At 53.1% G+C, this 20,086-nt stretch overlaps 1 protein-coding gene and 1 long non-coding RNA gene across 2 annotated transcripts in view; both read left to right on the forward strand.

Annotated features, from left to right (window-relative positions):
- Positions 1-3,862: 3,862 nt before the first annotated feature.
- On the forward strand, positions 3,863-5,364 carry LOC142821378 (uncharacterized). Its single transcript, XR_012898157.2, has 3 exons — positions 3,863-4,056; positions 4,148-4,435; positions 5,086-5,364. It is a non-coding gene; the product is annotated as an uncharacterized LOC142821378 (long non-coding RNA).
- An 803-nt stretch (positions 5,365-6,167) lies between these two features.
- The window catches only part of LOC149521058 (Fc receptor-like protein 5), a 33,100-nt gene continuing 19,181 nt past the window's right edge, over positions 6,168-20,086 (forward strand). Inside the window, exons 1-4 of the mRNA XM_089774199.1 lie at positions 6,168-6,336; positions 14,669-14,707; positions 16,641-16,937; positions 17,756-18,049. Coding sequence (XP_089630325.1) covers positions 6,168-6,336; positions 14,669-14,707; positions 16,641-16,937; positions 17,756-18,049 — 799 coding nt within the window. The remainder of the gene's footprint in view (positions 6,337-14,668; positions 14,708-16,640; positions 16,938-17,755; positions 18,050-20,086) is intronic.

Consider the following 20,086-nt stretch of genomic DNA (forward strand, 5'->3'; position numbering starts at 1 on the left):
GTGCTCATACAGTCCATGCAGAAGTAGGATGGACGGGAGCAGTACTATGGTATTTTAGACATTCTAGACATTCAGTTAATTAAATTGCCTGTAAAGGGTTAAACCAAGAGACAGGAGATATCCAGGGGGCCAGGAGAGACAGTGATAAGAGAATGAGATTTGAATGGAAAACCGTGTTCCTCCTGCTTTAGTTTTTGTGTGAACTCAGAGCAGGAGCTGGGCAAGAGATGGACTAAGCCAGGTTTTTTCTGCAATATCTGTGCCTAACGCAAGACTAATCTTGGAACTACAGATGCGAGTAGAACAGGGAATGTTCAGTTAGATGCAACCATTGTGTTTTTATTTTGTGGTGTGGTTCAACTCCTCTCTGTTTAGCCCATGTGACCCCTGATACCAAGTGAATGAATCTGTCCTGTTAACCTGCCGTTTATTAGTTGCTCTGTAACACGTAGCAATCAAGTCTGTCTTCTTGTTTTGTTAATAAAACACCTTTTAAGGACTATGATCTGATTCTTGTGTCCTACACGTCAGGGGGTTCTGTGTGAATGTGCCTGAAATGGAAGGTCGGCATTACCCTTTGATTTCATAATCTCTCCTGAGGAAGATTTAAAGAGCTTGGGGTTACCCCACAGGTAGACGTTCTCAAGTGAGTCATCTCAAGGGGTTTTGCATTTGGGTGATTGGAACTTCCCCCACGCAAGGTCAGGGGATCTGTGACCTTACAGTGTTTTTTACACTGAAGTTTTAATGGCAGGGAGTTTTAGGTCTCTTGTGGGGCCCCAACTTCTGCATTCGAAGTGCCAGAGGAGGGAGCAGCCTGGATAAGAAGCGTTTGCTCATCTCAGTTTGCATCCTCCATTTCAGTGGCAAACACAGGGATTAGTTCCACAGAGCTGTCAGTTTCCTTCTCATTCTCTGCTTCTGACACCCTGTCATGATCTTGGGGTTCATTCAATAAGAAACCAGCCAGTAAATAAATGGCCGAGGGAAGTTGTGGAATCTCCATCCCTGGGGATATTTAAGAGCAGGTTGAATAGACATTGATCACAGATTATGTTAACTGTGCTTGCCCTGCCATGGGGGCTGGGGATGGAACTTGAAAACCCCTTGAGGTCACTTTCTTCTATGAGGTTATGAAATGAGAATGGAGGTTTTAACACAAGACACTGGAGAGCATCTGTGGTGATCTGCTGGGCACAGCTACTCTGGGTTCTCCACCCCAGCATCCAGGGCACATCTCTAAACTCCTCTGTTCTCTTAGGGCTCGTCTACATTGGCCCCTTTTCCGGAAGGGGCATGGTAATTTTTGAGATCGTAATAGGGAAATCCGCGGGGGATTTAAATATCCCCAGCGGCATTTAAATAAAAATGTCTGCCGCTTTTTTCCGGCTTTTAGAAAAGCCGGAAAAGAGCGTCTACACTGGCCAGATCCTCCGGAAAAAAGCCCTTTTCTGGAGGATCTCTTATTTCTACTTTGGCTCTTAGTTCGAATTAACATTGTAGTGTAGACACACCCCTACAAGGGAACAACTCTAAATTTTAATCATCCGTAAACACACTCAGTTACCCTCTGGTGCTGCTCGTGACTTATTCAGGGTCTTGGAGCTGGCAGTGGGAGACTCCTTCTTCCTCATCAGTATCCTCATCTTCCTCATTGCCCACTGCTGCTCCTAGAGCCGGGGAACTGTCTAGTTCTGTGAAGGGCCCTTCATTCTGTGCCTGGGATTCTCCCCACAAGGTGATTGGGCTAGAATCACTGGTCTCAGGTCTGAGGAACATCCACAGTGTTGGAAGGGGCTTTGGACGCCATCAACACTTCAGTGAGCAACTAAAATGCAGCCGTGTCCAGGGAGAGAAACACCTGCTGTGTCACAGCCCCCATCTCCGTCAGGTGGCCCCCTGTCCTGCTCACCCCTCTCCCCCCCAGCTCCATCTCTAGCTGGACATGGCCCGGCCTCCTGCTCCTGTTCCCCAGAGCGGGGTCAATCCCATCCCACAGGGTCAGGGTTTGGGGACTGGAAACCTGCCCCCACCCTGTCACTCGCTGTCTGTGACAATGTTCCCTGCAGCCCGGCAGAACTTCCCAGTGCTATTTTCAAACACACGGCAGGGCCCCAGCTGGATCTGGGCCTGGCTGGAGAGCGTTGTCAATCCCCCGCTGGGGTCAGTGTGTTGCGTCTCCTGCGGTTGAAGGGGCCTGGCTTAAACTGAAGTAACTCACCGAAGTTTCCTTTAAGCCAGTTGAATCCTGGGCCCAGCCCCAGAGCTGTCAGTCACTAGGGGCTGCTGGTTGAGCTCCTCCCCCCTCCACAGTATCAGCGATGGAAAATCGGCAGCCGTCCCCCACACGCCCTGTGCCAAGCTGTGTGGTGACCACACCTGAGGCTGTGACTTCCTCTGCCTGTGTCAGAGGGGAGGGTCCCATCCCCCTGCACCTGACAGGGCCAGTAGCTGAGCTGAGAACCCAGCTCCCAGCTTAGAGTGACCGGCTCAGCATGGTGCTGCCTCTGCTCCTGCCTCTGCTGGGTAAGTGCCCCCCTTGTCTCCAGCCCCTCGGTGTGTGTCTGTGTGGAGACTCCCCCTCTCTGACCACGTCTCCCCTTCTCCTGCTCCTCCAGCCCCTCCCCAGAGCTCTCACCCCCTCTCTGCTCTTCTCCTCCAGCCTCTCTCCAGAGTCTCCCCAGGCCGGTGACCCCCGCAGGTAACGACGTCTCCTGGCCTTGCTGAGATGCTTGTGGTGGGTTGGGAGAAGTCAGTCAGTGGGGGTGGGGCTCCCCTACCTCCCACATTGGGGGTGGTTGAAATTGCAGGGAAGGGGGATTCCCAGGCCCCCCGTGTCACCCCTTGGGTGGTTCCAGCTGCCCATTCACAGGAGTCTCCCATGGACCCTGCAGCTGCAGCTCCAGTCCAGAGCCACGTCCATGGGGCAGAAGAGCAGGCCCAGATAATGGCTATTTGGGGCATCTCTTTGGTGGGTCCCTGCCCAGGCCGTAGGGGAGAAGCTGCCCCAGCACCATGGGGGCTTTCCAGCATCAAAATGGGAACTTCAGCAGAGACAGCGAGGGCTGGACGGGCTGTGGAGACTGAGCTCCCACCTCCCCATGGCTCTGAGCGCCCCTAGGCAAGGCCCATCAGTGTGGGGCCATGTGTGGGGGGGTCCATCTCCCCCAGGCCTGCGACCCCACAGAGGGTTCAGGGTCGGGGCACAGACCCAGCACCACCAGCCAGGACACTCAAAGCAGGTTTGCAGAGACCCCAGAGGAGAGGTGGTGAGTGGAAAAACTCCCCCCTCCCTTCCCCATGTCCGGCCAACCCTTCTCACTTCTGTGCAGCGACTCTGGGGGGTCTGGGGTTGAAGCCTTGGCAGAAACCACCCTGCCCCTCTCGGCCTCCTGCTTCCCCCAGAGTGTGGGATCTGGAGCTGCACTGGTGGGTGAAGGATCCTCCCAACCTGCCCTCACCCCTCCCCTGGATGGAGAGGGGGCAGCCTGTGGACACTGAGACACATGAGGGAAACTTCCCACCCAGCTCTGCTCCTGACACCCCTTGTCTCTGCTGGGACAGGCCAGTTGAGTCCTGATTGTTCTTTGGCACAATCCCCTTCCCAGCTCCTCTGTTCTCGGGAGGGTAGAGCAGCAGGTTGGGGGGCAGGGCAGGGACACTGGGAGGCCACTGAGCATAGAGCAGCAAGTTGTGGGGTGCAGGGGTGAAGATGGGGGAAGGAATTTGCCCAGCTGTGCAGAAGGCAGGTCCATGTTCTAGGAGAGACTCCAGGAGCTGAGCCTGTTCAGTGTCACAAAGGGAAGGTTGCCCGGAAGTTCCGACGTGGGGAACAGACACGTGACAATGGAGGGTTCTGCAGGAGACCAGACAGGGATTCTACACGATCCAGTCCCTGGGAGCAGGAGCTCCACAATTTCCAACTGGGAATGAACTTTTGGATTTCATCATTGGAGAAGTAGCGGGACACGAGAGAGAATCAGGCCGTGGGTTATTTGACGTGGGGCATTTCCCAGAGGGGAAAGGTGCAGGGTGCTGGGCAGTGAGATGCGGCTGGTTTGTGTTTATATTTCTCCTCTCACTCTGATTTTCTCTTGATTGCATCCTGGCCTCTCCTTCTGCACTTACTCCTCTGCTTCTGTTCTAGATCTCCTGCCACCTCCTACACTTGTGAGGAACTCCACATACCGAGCATATCCCCCAGGGGAGCTGGTGAGGCTCATGTGCTCCCCACCGCACAGTAAGCAGGCTGCGAGATACAGATTCTTCTTTCGAAAAGAGCCGCAGGTACGCCTCATCCCCACTGCAGAGCCCTGGCTGCAATTCCCAGCTGAGAGGGGACGGGCTGGGTCCTACACCTGTGCGTACTGGAGACAGGATCCCAAAGGAGCAAAGTCAGCTCAGTGGAGCAACTCCATCTCCCTCACAGTGACAGGTGAGCCCCTTTCCTGCTGTTTGGTGGGTGGGTCACTGGGAATCTCAGGCCCATCCCAACACATCAGCGTTGGCCCTTGGCTCTGGCCAGGCCCCCCCTTGTATCTCTTGTGATTAGTGTCAGGAGAGGGATTGGTCACTGTCCTGTTCCCCACCCCACTGCTGGCACCAACACCCCAGCGAGTGAATGGACGAGATCCCAGCAGGGGTCAAAGGGCTGGAGCTTCTCTGGCATCACTGGGCTGGGACTCAGCTGGAGTGTGGGAATCTCCCATGGGGCACCCAGGGCTCTGCAGCATTTGGCTGTCTCTGCTCTTAGTGCCGGGTGTCCTGCCCTGTGTCTGCTAGGGGCAGCTCCCTGACACCCCTGGCCTAAACTGCACAATCCCAAACCCACCCCCTGCAGGCTGAGCTGTCCCAGGCAGGATCTGCACCCTCAGGTACCAAGCAAGGGAGGCAGGTCCCCTGGGTTCCTGGCAGGGAGATCTCTGTGGCTCAGTGTTTGCATGTCCTGGCAGGGACGTGGCTCCTGAGAACAGAGCTGGGGCTGGCTGGGGTCTGTGTCCTTCCTCTGCCCTTCACTGGCTCTTCCTTTGCATCTGTCACCAGATAGGAACCATCTCCCCCCACTGATCCCCTTGTCTTTTCCAGCCCCCAACCTCACTGTGTCCCCGCAGCAACCTGTCTACATTGGTGGGGAAAATGTGACCCTCACGTGCTCAGCTGCTGGGGTGTCCAACGTGTCTGGGATCCGGTTCTTCAGGGACAGCCAGAAAATCCACTCCCTGGAATTACCCTTCCCTCAGGACAGCTACACTGACTCCCTGCAGCTGTCGGGTCTGTCTGGGTCACACACTGGAGTGTACAGCTGTGAATTCTGGAAGACACTGTCTGGGCGAGAGCTCCTCTCAGAGACAAGCAGCCCCATCAACATCACAGTGACAGGTGAGTCCCCCTTTCGCCTGCCTTTTACTTGCCCCATGGCAGGGCATCTTTTCATGACGTCCAGGGTGACACACAGTCTGGCCACTCAGCTCCACACAGGGAGACTCAGATCAATTTGAATCCCCCAGTAATATCACTCCCTGGTTCCTAGTAGGTTTGTGGGGAGTTGTTGATGCTACTTTGGGGTTCAGAGGCTCCTAGACCAGAGAAACATTGAATTCGTTCAAGGACCAGCTCCAGCTGATGAAAAGCCTCCCCTCTAGTCAGTTTAGTGGGGAGCCAGGAGTGGCTGGAGGAAGATGCAGAGCTGGAGAACAAGGAACTCTAGAGGCACTGTCAGGTTCAGTAGGGAAAACCTGCAGGTCCAGGAGCAAGGGGCTGTGCCTGGGGAATGGTCCATTCAGGTCCCAAAATTTTAAGGGAGAAGGACGTAATCCCCACCCCATCCTGGATCTCACTCATTTCCCTGGGGAGCCCTTCAGCACCCTGAATGGAAGCAAGCGGCTCTGGAGACAGAGCCCAGGTTGTCTCAGAGCACATGGAATTTTGGGAACCATCTTCGCTTTCTACCTTTCCATGTTCCTGCTGATCCTTCCCCTTTGCTGCTCCTCACAGATCCCCCTCCCCAGCCAGTGCTGAGTGTGGATCCCCCGTCTGGAGCGGTGAGCGAAGGGCTCCCCCTGCTCCTCACCTGCACGGCCCCAGGGGACACCGGCGAGAGGAGGTTTCATTTCTACAAGGACGGAGTTGAGTTTCTCCCCAGGGATGCAGGGTCTGAGATCAGCACCATGGAGCCCGGCTCCCGCTCTGGGAAGGGCTCTGTGCTCAGCATCCCATGGGCCAGTCCCAATGACAGCGGGGAATTCACCTGCGGGTACGAGGACAACGTGAGTGGGAGGTGGGTCCCGTCCCTCAGGAGCCAGGCTGTGAACGTCACCGTGAATGTCACCAGGACAGGTGAGACACCCCTAATATCTTCATTGAGCTGAGTTTGTTATTCCCATGGGAGGAGACCCATCCCCGGGAGCTCTGCTGGGAGAGGGAGGTTGGTTGGGGTAACATGAAGAGAAAATAAAGTGGAGGTGGAATTCCCCTCCCCCCCCCCCCCGGCCTTTTTCCGTCCTTAACACTGGACCTTCCTTCCCCCTCTGGCTGGTATAGATGGAATGTGCCATTTACAATTCAATGGAGGTGTGTGTGTGGGGGGGGGGGCGGTGTCACCAGAATTATTTTGGAAGGGCAGGTCCCTGCAGCACCAGGAATGTCCCAGTGCCAGGTGAGGCAGCCCGTGGCTTGCTGACTCCTACCTAGATAGATTCCCCTTCTCACCCAGCACATTTCCCGGTGGAGCAACCAGCTCCCAGACCCCAATGGCCAATCGCGGACAGGGCAGGGCACAGGGCAGGCAGAGAAGAGTGGAACAGACACTCGTGTGGGGTGAATGAGGGTCAGTGTCCCCCACTCTGAGAGAGAAGGGCTGTGGGTGGGTTTCACATCCCAGCTTGGGGCTGCTGAGATTCTGGGGGAGGGGGTGCTAGAAGGACAGACACACGGACACCATGTGCGTCCCCTCAGCAGTGATGTTCACCGGCTGGTTCCACTCCAGATTCTTTCTCAGCAGGTCACAGCTTCATCAGTGTCCGGGAGCTGGCCGTGGGCGGCTCCTTCTGCCTCATCAACAGCCTCATCTTCCTCGTCTCCTGCTACTGTCCCTAGATCCAGGTGCCTGGCTTGTTCTGCGCAGGGGCCCTTCCTTCTGTGCCTGGGATTCTCCCCACAAGAAGACCCCTCCGGGCCGCCCTTGCTCCCTGTGAATTCCAGCCTGGAGGGGGAGATGCTGGTGGGAAGCCCTGGAGCGAGAGCTGAGAAACATCCACAGGATCTGAAAGGGCTTGAGCACCAGCAACACTTCTGGGACCAACGAAAATGCAGCTGTGTCTGGAGCGGGGCACGGCCGCGTATTCATTGGGGTATAACCCTCGTGCACAGAGTCTGCTTGCTCTGTGTGAACTCCTGCACCCCTGTATTCACACCCTACACACCGACACAACGCCGTGTGCACTCTCTGCCTCGTGAAGTGTCACGGGACTCGCCCCTGGCACGTGCCATTGACATCACTGTGCACTATAGGAGGCAGTGCCCCAGAACGAGATCCGGCTGCCCTCTGCGAGTCTGTTTAATTGTCTTTATTGGAACTAAGGGGAACCAGGCTGCCCAGGGCTCGAACACCAATGGGGCAGGGTGAGAGGGTCCCCCTCCCCCGAAATGATCATATTGATCTCAATATGCATCACGTGCAGATGATTTGGGCAACATACCTCCTGTAGCCTATCGGCTGTGTCTACATTGGCACCCTTTTCCGGAAAAGGGATGCTAATGAGACACTTCGGAATTGCAAATGCCGCGGGGGATTTAAATATCCCCGTGGCATTTGCATGAACATGGCTGCCGATTTTTTCTGGCTCGGGGTTTTGCCGGAGAAAAGTGCCAGTCTAGACGGGATCTTTCGGAAAATAAAGCCTTTTCCGTAAGATCCTACTTAAAATGAGGAATAAGGGATCTTCCAGAAAAGGCTTTATTTTCCGAAAGATCCCGTCTAGACTGGCGCTTAAATAAGGGATCTTCCGGAAAAGGCTTTATTTTCCGAAAGATCCCGTCTAGACTGGCGCTTTTCTCCGGCAAAACCCCGAGCCGGAAAAAAGCGGCAGCCATGTTCATGCAAATGCCGCGGGGGATATTTAAATCCCCCGCGGCATTTACAATTCCGAAGTGTCCCATTAGCATCCCTTTTCCGGAAAAGGGTGCCAATGTAGACACAGCCATCCAGTTTAGTGTCACACCCTGCTGGATCTGTGCCTCTCGCTCTGGTGTGTGAATAATTCCCATGTGGCAGGTTGGAGCTGTGCGGTTTGGGATTGTCTCTGGTTTTAAATGGGCAAATGGGAGCCAGGAAGGATTCTCCTCTGGCAACCCTAATGGCCGGATGATCAACTTAATGGCTTGTAAAAGGCTCTCAAAGGGGTCACCATGTGAGTCTGTAATTTCAGAAACAAGGCCTGGTCCTGCAGCACCTTGGAGACTAACCAAGATCAATAGAACCAGGAGTTTTGATGGGCAAACCCCACGTCCTCAGGTGAACTGGAATGTTTCTGTGATTTCCACTCCAGTCCACCTGAGGCAGTGGGGTTTGCTAAGCAGAGGGGGTGGAGAATGAAGGATTCCTGCCCCAAAAGAAAGTCTGTGGCAGCCTCTCTCTCTGGCTGGCATGACACCCCAAATGGAGAGCCAGGGACCCAAGTCACAAGGAAAGATTCTTTCTGGCTCTTTGGCTTGTGTGAAATAAAAACAGTTGTAGGGTAAGTTTGAATAAGCTTTGGTGTGTTCGAACTAGCCACGTGCTTCTGTTTGTTTGAAATGTGGAACTTCCTTTGCTCTGCCTGTTTTCACTCACAACCTCTTCAATCCGTCATGTATTTATCATGTCAGATATAAACTGCCGTGTGTGCTGTGTGTACGGGATGTGCAGACAGAGTTGTGTGTGTGCTGGGGATGTGCTGTGGATGCAGCTGATACACAAGATGTTCCCAGAGAGGCAATGTGGATTGACCAGTGTACATGGGTCAAGCCAACGGAAGAGAAGTGAAACTGGCCGGGGTGTGACGCTGGCACGTCTGATCCCTGCTCTTGCCCTGGCTGCAGGGATTAGCTAAGGGACGAGCTCACAGCTGGAGACTGGACCAGGGCACCTGGGGCTGGTTTGCTCTACAGAGGGGTTAGACTTACAAGAAAGTCATTAGTGTTTAGACCCTGTGAGCGGTTCCTATGATGGACCCTGCGTTTATCTCCCTGATAACGGCCACACCCCCTGTCCTAAGGTTATTTTTAAGTGTTTGCTCTGGAACTGTGAAAAGCCACAGGATGACGTGTGAAGTACAGCGCTAGTTTGCCACAGGAGGGGCGATTTCCTGCCCAGTGTAAGAAGGACCCAGACAGCCGTCAAACAATTGTGCAATGTTACCAAATTTGCCCAATACTCTGGGGTATGCTCATTTATCAGGGTTACCCTTATGGGACTGGGGGAAGGTTAACAGTTCTATCAGGGTGCTGTTGGTGCTTACTTGGGCTCTCATATGGAGCTGAATTCTCCCTTCTGCCAATTCCCCCTCCCACTGGAGCTCTCCTGTAGGAACTAGGTTCCTCAGGACGGGTTCTTACCACCTTAGCAACACACCCAGACACTCACACCCACTAACAGAGCACGTCTGAGAGGACTGGGTACTCAGCACTCCCAAGCTGACCCCCTCATATGTCCCTGGACTCAGCTGGCTGGGTTTCACAGCAATGCCACACTGCACCCTCATGTGCCTTTGGACTCCATGGGCTGGATTAAACAGCATTTTAAGCTACCATCCTCATAAGCCCCCAGGTTCAGCGCCCCCGATCTCCACTTTCACACCACAGTCATTCACTGGTAAACCACACGATGAGCAAACCCCACAGGATTTTGGGCACTACAGGGATCTTTTGCTTGGGTACAAGAAGCGTTGTTGCAGAGCGAATGGGGAAGCCAAAACAACACCCCTTAAGGAAGAGTGAGCAAAAGAGAAAGAGAGAGAAGCAACCAGTTTAACAATGAAAGTGATTTATTTCTGAGTAGTGAATAGGTATCAAACAGTTACAATATTAACAGTTTACATAGGGCAGGGTCAGGAGGCTATGCTTAGAGAGATAGTTGATGGGAGGGAGGAGAGAGAGACCTCACCACTCCACGGAGCTTGCACTGATCGGGGTTCCCAGATGATGATCGTAGCCGGGGGTCCAGAGGGCAGGAGAAAAGCAGGACAGAGCCCCCAGCACGATCAGACAGGAGATGAAGAAGTCTCAATGGAACTGATGCAGTTTAAGTCCAGGTATCAGAACAGTTTTCTTGGAACAAGGATAGGAGTTTTTATAGGGATAGTTCAAAGAGAAAGAGGAGAGACAATAGAGACTGATCACCCCTGGTTATGGGGGATGTTCCTTGAACGAGCTCACAATGCAACTAGGCAGTTTCAGTATTTTAGATGTCAATAGGATCGTTACTAGAATTGGTCTGATAATGACTAATTTGGGTGTGAGCAGGCCTGGGTTCATTAGCATCTGGAGCAGGGATTTCCCATCAGGCAGTGCTTCTCTGCTTTCGGTGTCCCATAGTTCAGTGCGGTTCCTGCCTTGGAAGAGCTGCTCTCCATTCTGTATGCTAATGAGATGTCCCTCTGTTCCATCTTTAAAGCAAATGAGGCTGGGGTGTTTCCTTAATTATATCACCCTTGTCTGAAACAGTTTAGGTGTGTCTTCCCTGGCCTTTTCTTTGCTTTGTCTTTGATTCTAGCAGAGGCCTGAGTGAAGGGAATGGTTTTCCATGAATGTCACTCCCTGGCTCCCCAAGAGCACAAGGCTGACAGGTGACCATGTTCTGGTTTCCCCAGAATCACAGAGCTGGTGGGAAACAGCAACAACAGTGGAGAAAACACATGGCTTTTTGCAGCCCTGACTGATGAAGTGGAGAAAAACATGGGAACTTTTCACTGCCTCTTGCTCCTGGGGGAAGGGATTCCCACACACAGCCAGGCCTAAAACTGGAGACACTTTCTTCAATACGACAATAGATGGGAGTCTGGAATTGGTGGGTTTTTTAAGTCTCATGCTAGTTACCAATAACCCACCCCCGCCACTGCTGTGTGTGTTCCACAGTAACCACCCCCCTGTGTTTGCCTGGGGCCCTTTTAGGTTTTACTTTTGGTTTCTCCTCATCTTGCTCAGACAGAATGTGAACCTGAGCTCCTGGGGCCGGTGTCAGTGGGAGAAATGTTCCAGCCCGAATCCCCTCCTCAGGCCTGCTTGATCCCAGTGTGTCTGTGAGAAACCTCCCAGCCGCAGTGTCTGCCACTCCAAGCACTTGAGTTTCTGTATTTGGGATCTTCAGTATTGCACAAAGCATTTATTTCCGCCAGTATCTGTGATTGATAGAATTTCCCAAAGCGAACACCGTCTGTGGGCCCAGGCAGTGACCCACAACTTCCACAGAACTGTCTGCACCTGGGTTCACAGGCCGTGTCAGTTTTCACTGGAAGTGGGACCCTCTTGGATTGGGTCTATTACAGCAGCATTCACTGGTACGTAGCACACGGAAAACCCCTTCTGGCGAATGCAACTCTTGGGCTTCTGCTGTCACAGAGTCTGCCGCCCTGCATGTCTGGGGAGCATGTTCTGAATTGGAATCTCTTTCTTGGAGCCGTTTCTCTTTTCACATCGTTAATACCCCACACGGGTCTGTCTCTGAGCAGAGACTGTCTGCTCACAACAAGTTTTCTTCATTCTGTGTTTTATTGCTCCATGACGCCATCAGGTGTCTCGCCTTAGAGGATGGCGTCTCTCAAGGGCTCATTCCTTTCTGACTTGCCATTTTCTTCACATTTAGAATTATCTGACTTCTTGCTTTCACTTTAATCCCACTTCAAATTGTTATAAATGACCAAAGCTTTCTACCCCCATTTTGTCTCCCCTGTGCCCGTAAGTGATTAATTCAATTCGCATTCATGTAAGATTTGTTTTTTCAGTTCTCTAGTCCAGTCTCTGACAGTGTCAGACTTCATGGAGGTTGCATTTTTAACTTTTGTGGTCGAGCTATTTGTGCTCACATAGTACATGCACAAGTATGATGGATGGGAGTTCTACTACCCTATTTTAAAAATACTAGACATTCTGTTAATTAAATTGCCTGTAAAGAGTTAAACCAAGAGACAGGAGATATCCAGGGGCCCAGGAGAGACAGTGATAAGAAAACGAGAGATTTGAATAGAAAACCGTGTTCCTCGTGCTTTAGTTTTTGTGTGAGTTCAGGGCAGGAGCTGGGCAAGAGATGGACTAAGCCAGGTTTTTTCTGCAATATCTGTGCCTAAGGCAAGACTAATCTTGTAACTACAGATGCAAGCAGAACAGGGAAAATTCAGTTAGATGCAACCATTGTGTTTTTATTTTGTGGTGTGCTTCAACTTCTCTCTGCTTAGCCCATGTGACCCCTGATACCAACTGAATGAATCTGTCCTTTCATTTGCCTTTTTTTAGTTGCTCTGTAACACGTAGCAATCAAGTCTGTCTTCTTGTTTTGTTAATAAAACACCTTTTAAGGACTATGATCCGATTCCTGTGTCCTAGACGGCAGGGGGTTCTGAGTGATTGTGCCTAAAATGGAAGGTCGGCTGTTAAGAAATTACACTTTGATTTCCTAATCTCTCCTGAGGAAGGTCTAAAGAGCTCGGAGTTACCCCACAGGTAGAAGTTCCTAAGTGAGTCATCTCAAGGGGTTTTGCATCTGGATGATTGGAACTTCTGCCACGCAAGGTCAGGGGATCTGTGACCTTACAGTGTTTTTTACACCGAAGCTTTAGTGGCAGGGAATTTTAGGACTCTTGTGGGCCCCCAACTTCTGATTCGATGAGCCAGAGCAGGGAGCAGCCTCGACAAGAAGCCTTTGCTCATCTCGGTTTGCATCCTATATTTCACTTGCAAACACTGGAGTTAATTTCACAGATCTGTCCGTTTTCTTCTCATTCTCTGCTTCTGACACCCTGTCATGATCTTGGGGTTCATTCAATAACAAACCAGCCAGTAAATAAATGGCCGAGGGAGGTTGTGGAATCTCCATCCCTGAGGATATTTAAGAGCAGGTTAAACAGACATTGATCCCGGATGATGTCAATTGTGCTTCTCCTGCCATGGCAGCTAGGGATGGAACTTGAAAACCCCTTGAGGTCACTTTCTTCTATGAGGTTATGAAATGGGATGGAGGTTTTAACACAAGACACTGGAGAGCATCAGTGGTGATCTGCTGGGCTTGGGTTCTCCACCCCAACATGCAGGGCACATCCCTAAACTCCTCTATTCCCCTAGGAGGGATCAACTCTACATTTTAATATTCCATAAACACACTCAGTTACCCTTTGTTGCTGCTCGTGGCTTATTCAGGGTCTTGGAACTGGCAGTGGGAGGCTCCTTCTTCCTCAGCAATATCCTCATCTTCCTCATTGCCCACTGCTGCTCCTAGAGCCGGGGAACTGTCCAGTTCTGTGAAGGGCCCTTCATTCTGTGCCTGGGATTCTCCCACAAAGTGACCCCTTTGGGCAAAAGAGCACGCCGAGGACAGAAAGCCAAGTGGCCCAATCTAGGGGTACGTCTAGACTCCATCCCTCTGTCGGGAGAGGGATGTAGATTAGGGAGGTCGACACTGCATATGAAGCGGGTATTTAAATATCCTGTGCTTCATTTGCATAAAAATGGCCACCGCTTTTTGCTGATGTGGTGCTTTGTTGGCAAAAAGCAGCAGTCTAGAGAGGGATCTGTCAAGAAAGAAAGAAAACCTTTTTCAACAGATCCTGTAAACCTCATTGCAGGAGGCATAAGGAATCTGTCGAAAAGGGCTTTCTTTCTCGACAGAGACCCCTCCAGACTGCTGCTTTTTGCCAACAAAGCTCTGAGTTGACAAAACGTGGTGGCCATTTTTATGCAAATTAGGCACGGGATATTTAAATCCCTGCCCTATTTGCAATGTCGACCTCCCTAATCTGCATCCCTCTGCCGACAGAGGGATGCAGTCTAGACAGACCCTCACGGTCTGTGCCAAAGTTCCCTGTGGCCCAGCAGAACTTCCCAGTGCTGGTTTCAAGCACACTGCAGGGCCCCAGCTGGATCTGGGCCTGGCTGGAGAGTTGTCGCCAATCCTCCGCTGGGGTCAGTGTGTTGCATCTCTTGCAGTCGATGGGGCCTGGTGTAAACTAGAGTAACTCAGCTGAGTTTCCTTTACCCCAGCTGCATCCCTGGCCCAACCCCAGAACTGTCAGTCACTAGGGGCTGCTGGTTTAGCTCCTCCCTCTAGTATCAGCAGTGGAAAATCGACAGCCGTCCCCCACACGCCCTGCGCAGCGAGCACCGAATTCAGTCACACAGCTGAGCTAAGCGGTGACCACACCTGGAGCTGTGACTTCCTCTGCCTGTGTCAGAGGGGAGGGTCCCATCCCCCCCTCCCTGCACCAGACTGGGCCAGTAGCTGAGCTGAGAACCCAGAGTGACCGGCTCAGCATGGTGCTGCCTCTGCTCTTCCCTCTGCTGGGTAAGTGCCCCCCTTACTCCCAGCCCCTCGGTGTGTGTCTGTCAGGAGACTCCCCCTCCCTGATCATGTCTCCCCTTCTCCTGCTCCGTCTCCCCCCCCCCCCCCCAGAGCTCTCACCCCCTCTCTGCTCTTCTCCTCCAGGCTCGCTCCAGAGTCTTCTCAGGCCGGTGACCCCCGCAGGTAACGATGTCTCCTGGCCTTGCTGAGATGCTCGCGGTGGGTTGGGAGGACTCAGTCAGTGGGGGAGGGGATCCCCTGCCTCTCCCATGGGGGTGTTTGAAATTGCAGGGAAGGGGGATTTCCAGGGGGCCCGTGTCACCGTTCACAAGAGTCTCCCATGGAACCTGCAGTGGCAGCTCCAGTCCAGAGCCACATCCATGGGGGCATAAGAGCAGCCCCAGCTGATGGCTACTTGGGGCATCTCTGAAAATCCCAGCAGAGAGAGCGAGGGCTGGATGAGCCAGGGAGACTGAGCTCCCACCTCACCAAGACACTGAGCGCCCCTGGGCAGGACCCATCGGTGTGGGGCTGTGTGAAGGGGAGGGGTGTTGCTCTGCCCCAGCTCTGGCCTCCCACAGGGGCTCAGACCCAGCACCACCAGCCAGGACGCTCAAAGCAGGTTTTGTAGAGACCCCAGAGGACCAGTTGTGAGTGGAAAAACTCCCCCCTCCCTTCCCCATGTCCAGCCAACCCCCCTCGCTTCTATTCAATGCCTTGTAGCTACTGCTGGGGGCCTGGGGTTGGAGCTTTGACAGAAACTGTCTTGGACTTTTGGCCTCCTGCTTCCCCCAGAGTGTGGGATCTGGAGCTGCACTGGTGGGTGAAGGCCCCTCCCAACCTGCCCTCACCCCTCCCCGGGATGGAGAGGGGGCAGCCTGGGGATGCTGAGATTCATGAAGGGACCTTCCCATCCAGCTGCGCTCCTGATGCCCCTTTTCTCTGCTGGGACAAGCTGATTGTGACCTGCTTGCTCCTCGGCACAATCCCCTTCCCAGCTCCTCTGTTCTCTGGAGGGGGGAGCAGCAGATTGGGGGACAGAGCAGGGGCATTGGGGGTCACAGGCTGTGCAGGGGTGAAGATGCAGAGACGGGGGAGGAGGAATTTGCCCAGCTGTGCAGAAGGCTGGTCCATGTTCTAGGAGAGACTCCAGGAGCTGAGCCTGTTCAGTGTCACAAAGGGAGGGGGGGGGGGGGAAGGGGACTGAATCCCTGCCCAGAAGTTCCACCATGGGGCGCAGACACGTGACAATGGGAGGTTCTGCAGGTGACCAGAGAACGATTCAACACGACCTGGTTCCAGGGAATAGTGATAGAAATGTAGCCGTGTTAGTCTGGGGTAGTTGAAGCAAAATGCAGGACAATGTAGCACTTTACTCTTGTTAGTCTTTAAAGTGCTACATTGTCCTGCATTTTGGTTCCAGGGAGTGGGAGCTGCACAAATTCCAGCTGGGAATGAACTTTGGGTTTTCTTGATAGGGGGAGAGAGATCATGGGACACGAGAGAGAGAGAGAGAGAGAGAGAGAGAGAGAATCAGGGTTTATTTGAGCTTTGTCTACACTACAGGGTTTTTTGAGAAAAACAGCCATTTTTCCAAGAAAATACTCGCAGAGCGTCCACACCTCAAGCTTGTTTTTGTGCAAAAAATGGAAGGAAGAGGGGGTTTTCCGTCATAGGTATTCCTCATTCTACAAGGAAGAACACCTTTTTATGAAAGACCTCGTTCAACAAGAGATGTGTGTGGACGGGGAAGGAAAGAGGAAAAGGCACAGGCGGCCTTTTGGCCCTTCTGCCCATGGCAATCAGAGCTGACTTTCGACCTCTGTAGTCCGGATGCTCTTTTTAAAATAGCTGATCACTTTTTCACTGAGTTTTTGCAGTGTGAACATTCTCTTGTGTAAGAAGGTTTCTTCCGAAAAAGCTTCTTGTGCAAGAGTCCTGCAGTCCAGACGCAGCCTTGCTGTGGGGCATTTCCCAGTGTGGGGGTAGGTGCCAGGCAGAGAGATCTGGCTGGTTTGTTTCTATTTCTCCAGGGTTGATTTCTTCTCACTTCTCATTTTTTCTTCAATGCATCCTGGCCTCCCCATCTCCCCTGACCCCCCTGCCTTTGTTCCAGATCCCCTACTGGATCCTACCCTCTTGGTGAGAGGCGGCTCTTTGGTGTATCCCCCGGGGGAGCTGGTTACGCTCGTGTGCTCCCCTCCTCCCGGTGAGCGGGCTGGAGCCTACAAATTCTTCTTCCGAAAAGGGCAGCAGGGCCCCAGCACTGTCCTCAGGGAAAGTCTAGAGCCCCAGCTCGAGTTCCCAGCGGAGAGGGGACGGGCTGGGTTCTACACTTGTGCGTACTGGAGATTGGGATCCAAAGGAGAAAAGTCATTTAGGAGCAGCAGCCCCGTCTGCATCACAGTGACAGGTGAGCCCCTTTCCTGCTGTTTGGTGGGTGGGTCACTGGGAATCTCAGGCCCATCCCGACACGTCAGCTTTGCTCCCTGGCTGTGCTCGGGGCCCCTCCTTGTATCTCAAACACTCCCTGGTGGGCTTGGCTGCCAGCTCATCCTCAGAGACTGGGCACTGCTGCAGGGAAGCTCACAGCACTGGACTCTGAGCTCGGCACTGTCAGGGAGACCTTCAATGAACATTGATCCCTGCAGCTGCTTGACTGGTCTGTTGTGATTAGTGTCAGGAGGGGGATTGGTCACTGGCCTGATACCACCCCACTGCTGGCACCAATACCCAGTGGGTGACTGGGCGAGACCCCAGACGGGGTCAAAGTGCTGCAGCTTCCTTAGAGTCACTGAGCCAGGTCCCAGCTGTAGTCTAGGAAACTCTCCTGGGGCACCCAGGGCTCTGTGGCATATGGCTGCCTCCTTCCCTTAGTGCCAGATATTCCAGTATGTGCCTGCTGGGTGCAGCTCCCTGACACCCCCAGCCGAGGCTGCACCAGCCCCCTCATCCCAACCCATGCAGGATGAGGTACCCTGTGTGGGAGGTGCCCCCTCAGGTACCCGGCAGGGGAGACTGGTCCCCTGGATTCCCGGCAGGGAGATCTCTGCCGTGCAGTGTTTCCCTGGACTGGCAGGAATGTGGTTCCTCGGCCCAGAGCTGGGGTTGGCTGGGTCTGTGTCCAGGATCCCTCCTTGCTCTGCCCTTCCCTGGCTCTCCCTCTGCCTCTGTGTCAACAGGCACCCACGTAGTAACCATTCTCTCCCCCAACCCTCTTCTCTTTTCCAGCCCCCCAGCTCACTGTATCCCCACCACAGCCTGTCTACATCGCTGGGGAAGCCGTGACCCTGACGTGCTCAGCTGCCGGGGCACCTGCCATTTCTGGGATCCGGTTCTTCAGGGATGGCCGGGAAATCCACTCCAAGAAACTCCCCTCCCCTCAGGACAGTTACAACCATCCCCTGCAGCTGTCGGGTCTGTCTGGCTCACAGGCCGGAGTGTACAGCTGTGAATTCTGGAAGACACTGTCTGGGCGACAGCTCCTGTCAGAGACAAGCAGCCCCATCAACATCCCAGTGACAGGTGAGTCCCCTTTCCTCCTGCTGTTTGCTGGCCCTAGAGCAGGGTATCTTCTCATGATGCCCAGGGTGAGATGCTGAGCTCAGCACAGGGCCACCCAGGTCATTGTGAACCCCCTGGAATAGCACTTCCTGGTAGGTTCACAGGGAGTTGTTGATGCTACTTTGGGATTCAGGGGCTCCCAACCCAGAGGAATATTGGAAAACCTGGGTCAGCCAAGGCCACTGGTGCAGGGTGCTCACAGTACAACCATCCCAGTGGTCAGGGTGCCAATTCTAAGCACCCACCCCAGCAGCTTCCCTTATTATTACTGCCAGGAAATGGATCAATTTGTGGCCTTTTACCCAGTCCTGCATCAGCACCAATAGATCAGGGTGCCCTAGTGCCCATGTGCACTGGACGGGAACATGCTAGACTGAGGAGCTCGACACCCAGAGATTAATGATCCCTTGGACACGACTTCTTCTATCAAAGCAGGGACTTGATCTCTGAACAGGCTCCCTGGTCCCACTGCCGTGACTGGTTCGTACTCACAGCTGAGGCACAGACAAGAGATCCCTGACCCCTGCTGCGCACTGGCTAATCCATGTGGTTGCCAGGGGTCCGGTTTCTGTCTGGTAATCGTGTCTTCTGTCCGGTTAAAAAAGAAAGAGAAAATACCAGGCACGTATAATGTCTGTTTTATAATTTTCTGTTTCTCTTGGACAGAAGGCCAGCGGGGACATTTTTCCCTTGCTGTGCCTGGTGGGGCAGGGAGAGCAGGGAGCACAAGAATTTAAAGGCACAGTAAACTTTTTTTTCTTAACAAATTTGGTCTCCCTATTTTTTTGTTTGCTCAACCAATGTTTGGGTTTTTTTGTGAAGGTATCTGGTAACCCTAGTAATCCACTTGACCCAGCTGATCTCAGAGGGAGTCCTTAGGTTCCCCTGTGTAATATATGGTCCAGAAATGGCAAAGGCTAAGAATGATTTTAATGGACTGCATGGGGAAAAAATTTACACACAAGCAAACATTATGTAGGGGCACATTCTTGCATAATGTGAAGGTGATTTGAAAGGAAAAATGGGAACAATATTCAGTGTTTTTATTTTTTGAGAGGGAGAAGGCAGAATGACCCCCAGAAAGCAATAAATTCAGCTATATGGAATTGAGGCTGAACAAATCCCTGTTGCCATAGCACCCAAATTGCAGTTACTTAAAGTTAATTAACACACCTGTGATTACTTAAGAAATTCCTAGACTTCATTGAGGCAATTAGTTAACAAAGGCAGCTGAAGGCAATCTAGAACCTGCTAGAGCAGACTGATACAGTGAGGGTTGAATGGGGACCCTGAACCCTTCGAGGACCACCTGGAACTGGTTAAAAGCCTCCCCTTTGGTCAGTTTAGTGGTGCACCTGGACTGGTGGGAGGAAGATGCAGAGCTGGAAACCTAGAACAGTAGAGACACTGTCAGGTCCAGGAGGGAACGCCCTGCAGGTCCAGATGCAAGGGGCGGTGAGAGCCCTGCCTGGGGAATGGTCCCTTCAGGCCCCAAAAGTCTGAAGGAGAAAAACCCCATTTGGAAGGAGAGAGACTGAGATGAGGGATCCAGTCTGGGCCCTCCAGGCTTGTGGAGACCACTAGAGGCTGGGGGATTTTTCCACTCTCTTTCCCTCCTGCTAAGAAGCAGAGGGGCTGAATCAGACTGTGGTTTGCTCCTGAAGTAGCGGGATCAGACGGAGCTGTGGTGAGCCAGTGCGGGGAGCTAATCAGACGGGGAGTTGCCATTTTCCCCAGACAGGGAGAGAAAGCCCTGACGCGCAGCACCCACTGTGTGAAATTCGGAGCTTTGTCAAAATTCCTACATCACAGGAGCCCCCATTGTGTGTGAAGGGAGCAATTCCCATCCCTAGCCCGGCCCTCGCTCATTTCTAGGGGGAGCCCCCCACGGTCTTATGGTGAAACAAGAGCTCTGGAGAGAGAGCCCAGGTCAGCTCTCAGTGCACTGAACTGTGGGCACCATCTTCACTTTTCTTCCCTGCCCCTGCTGACCCCTCC

This window comes from Pelodiscus sinensis, chromosome 30 (assembly GCF_052426305.1).
Source record: "Pelodiscus sinensis isolate ZL-2025 chromosome 30, ASM5242630v1, whole genome shotgun sequence".
Taxonomy (NCBI): domain Eukaryota; kingdom Metazoa; phylum Chordata; order Testudines; family Trionychidae; genus Pelodiscus; species Pelodiscus sinensis.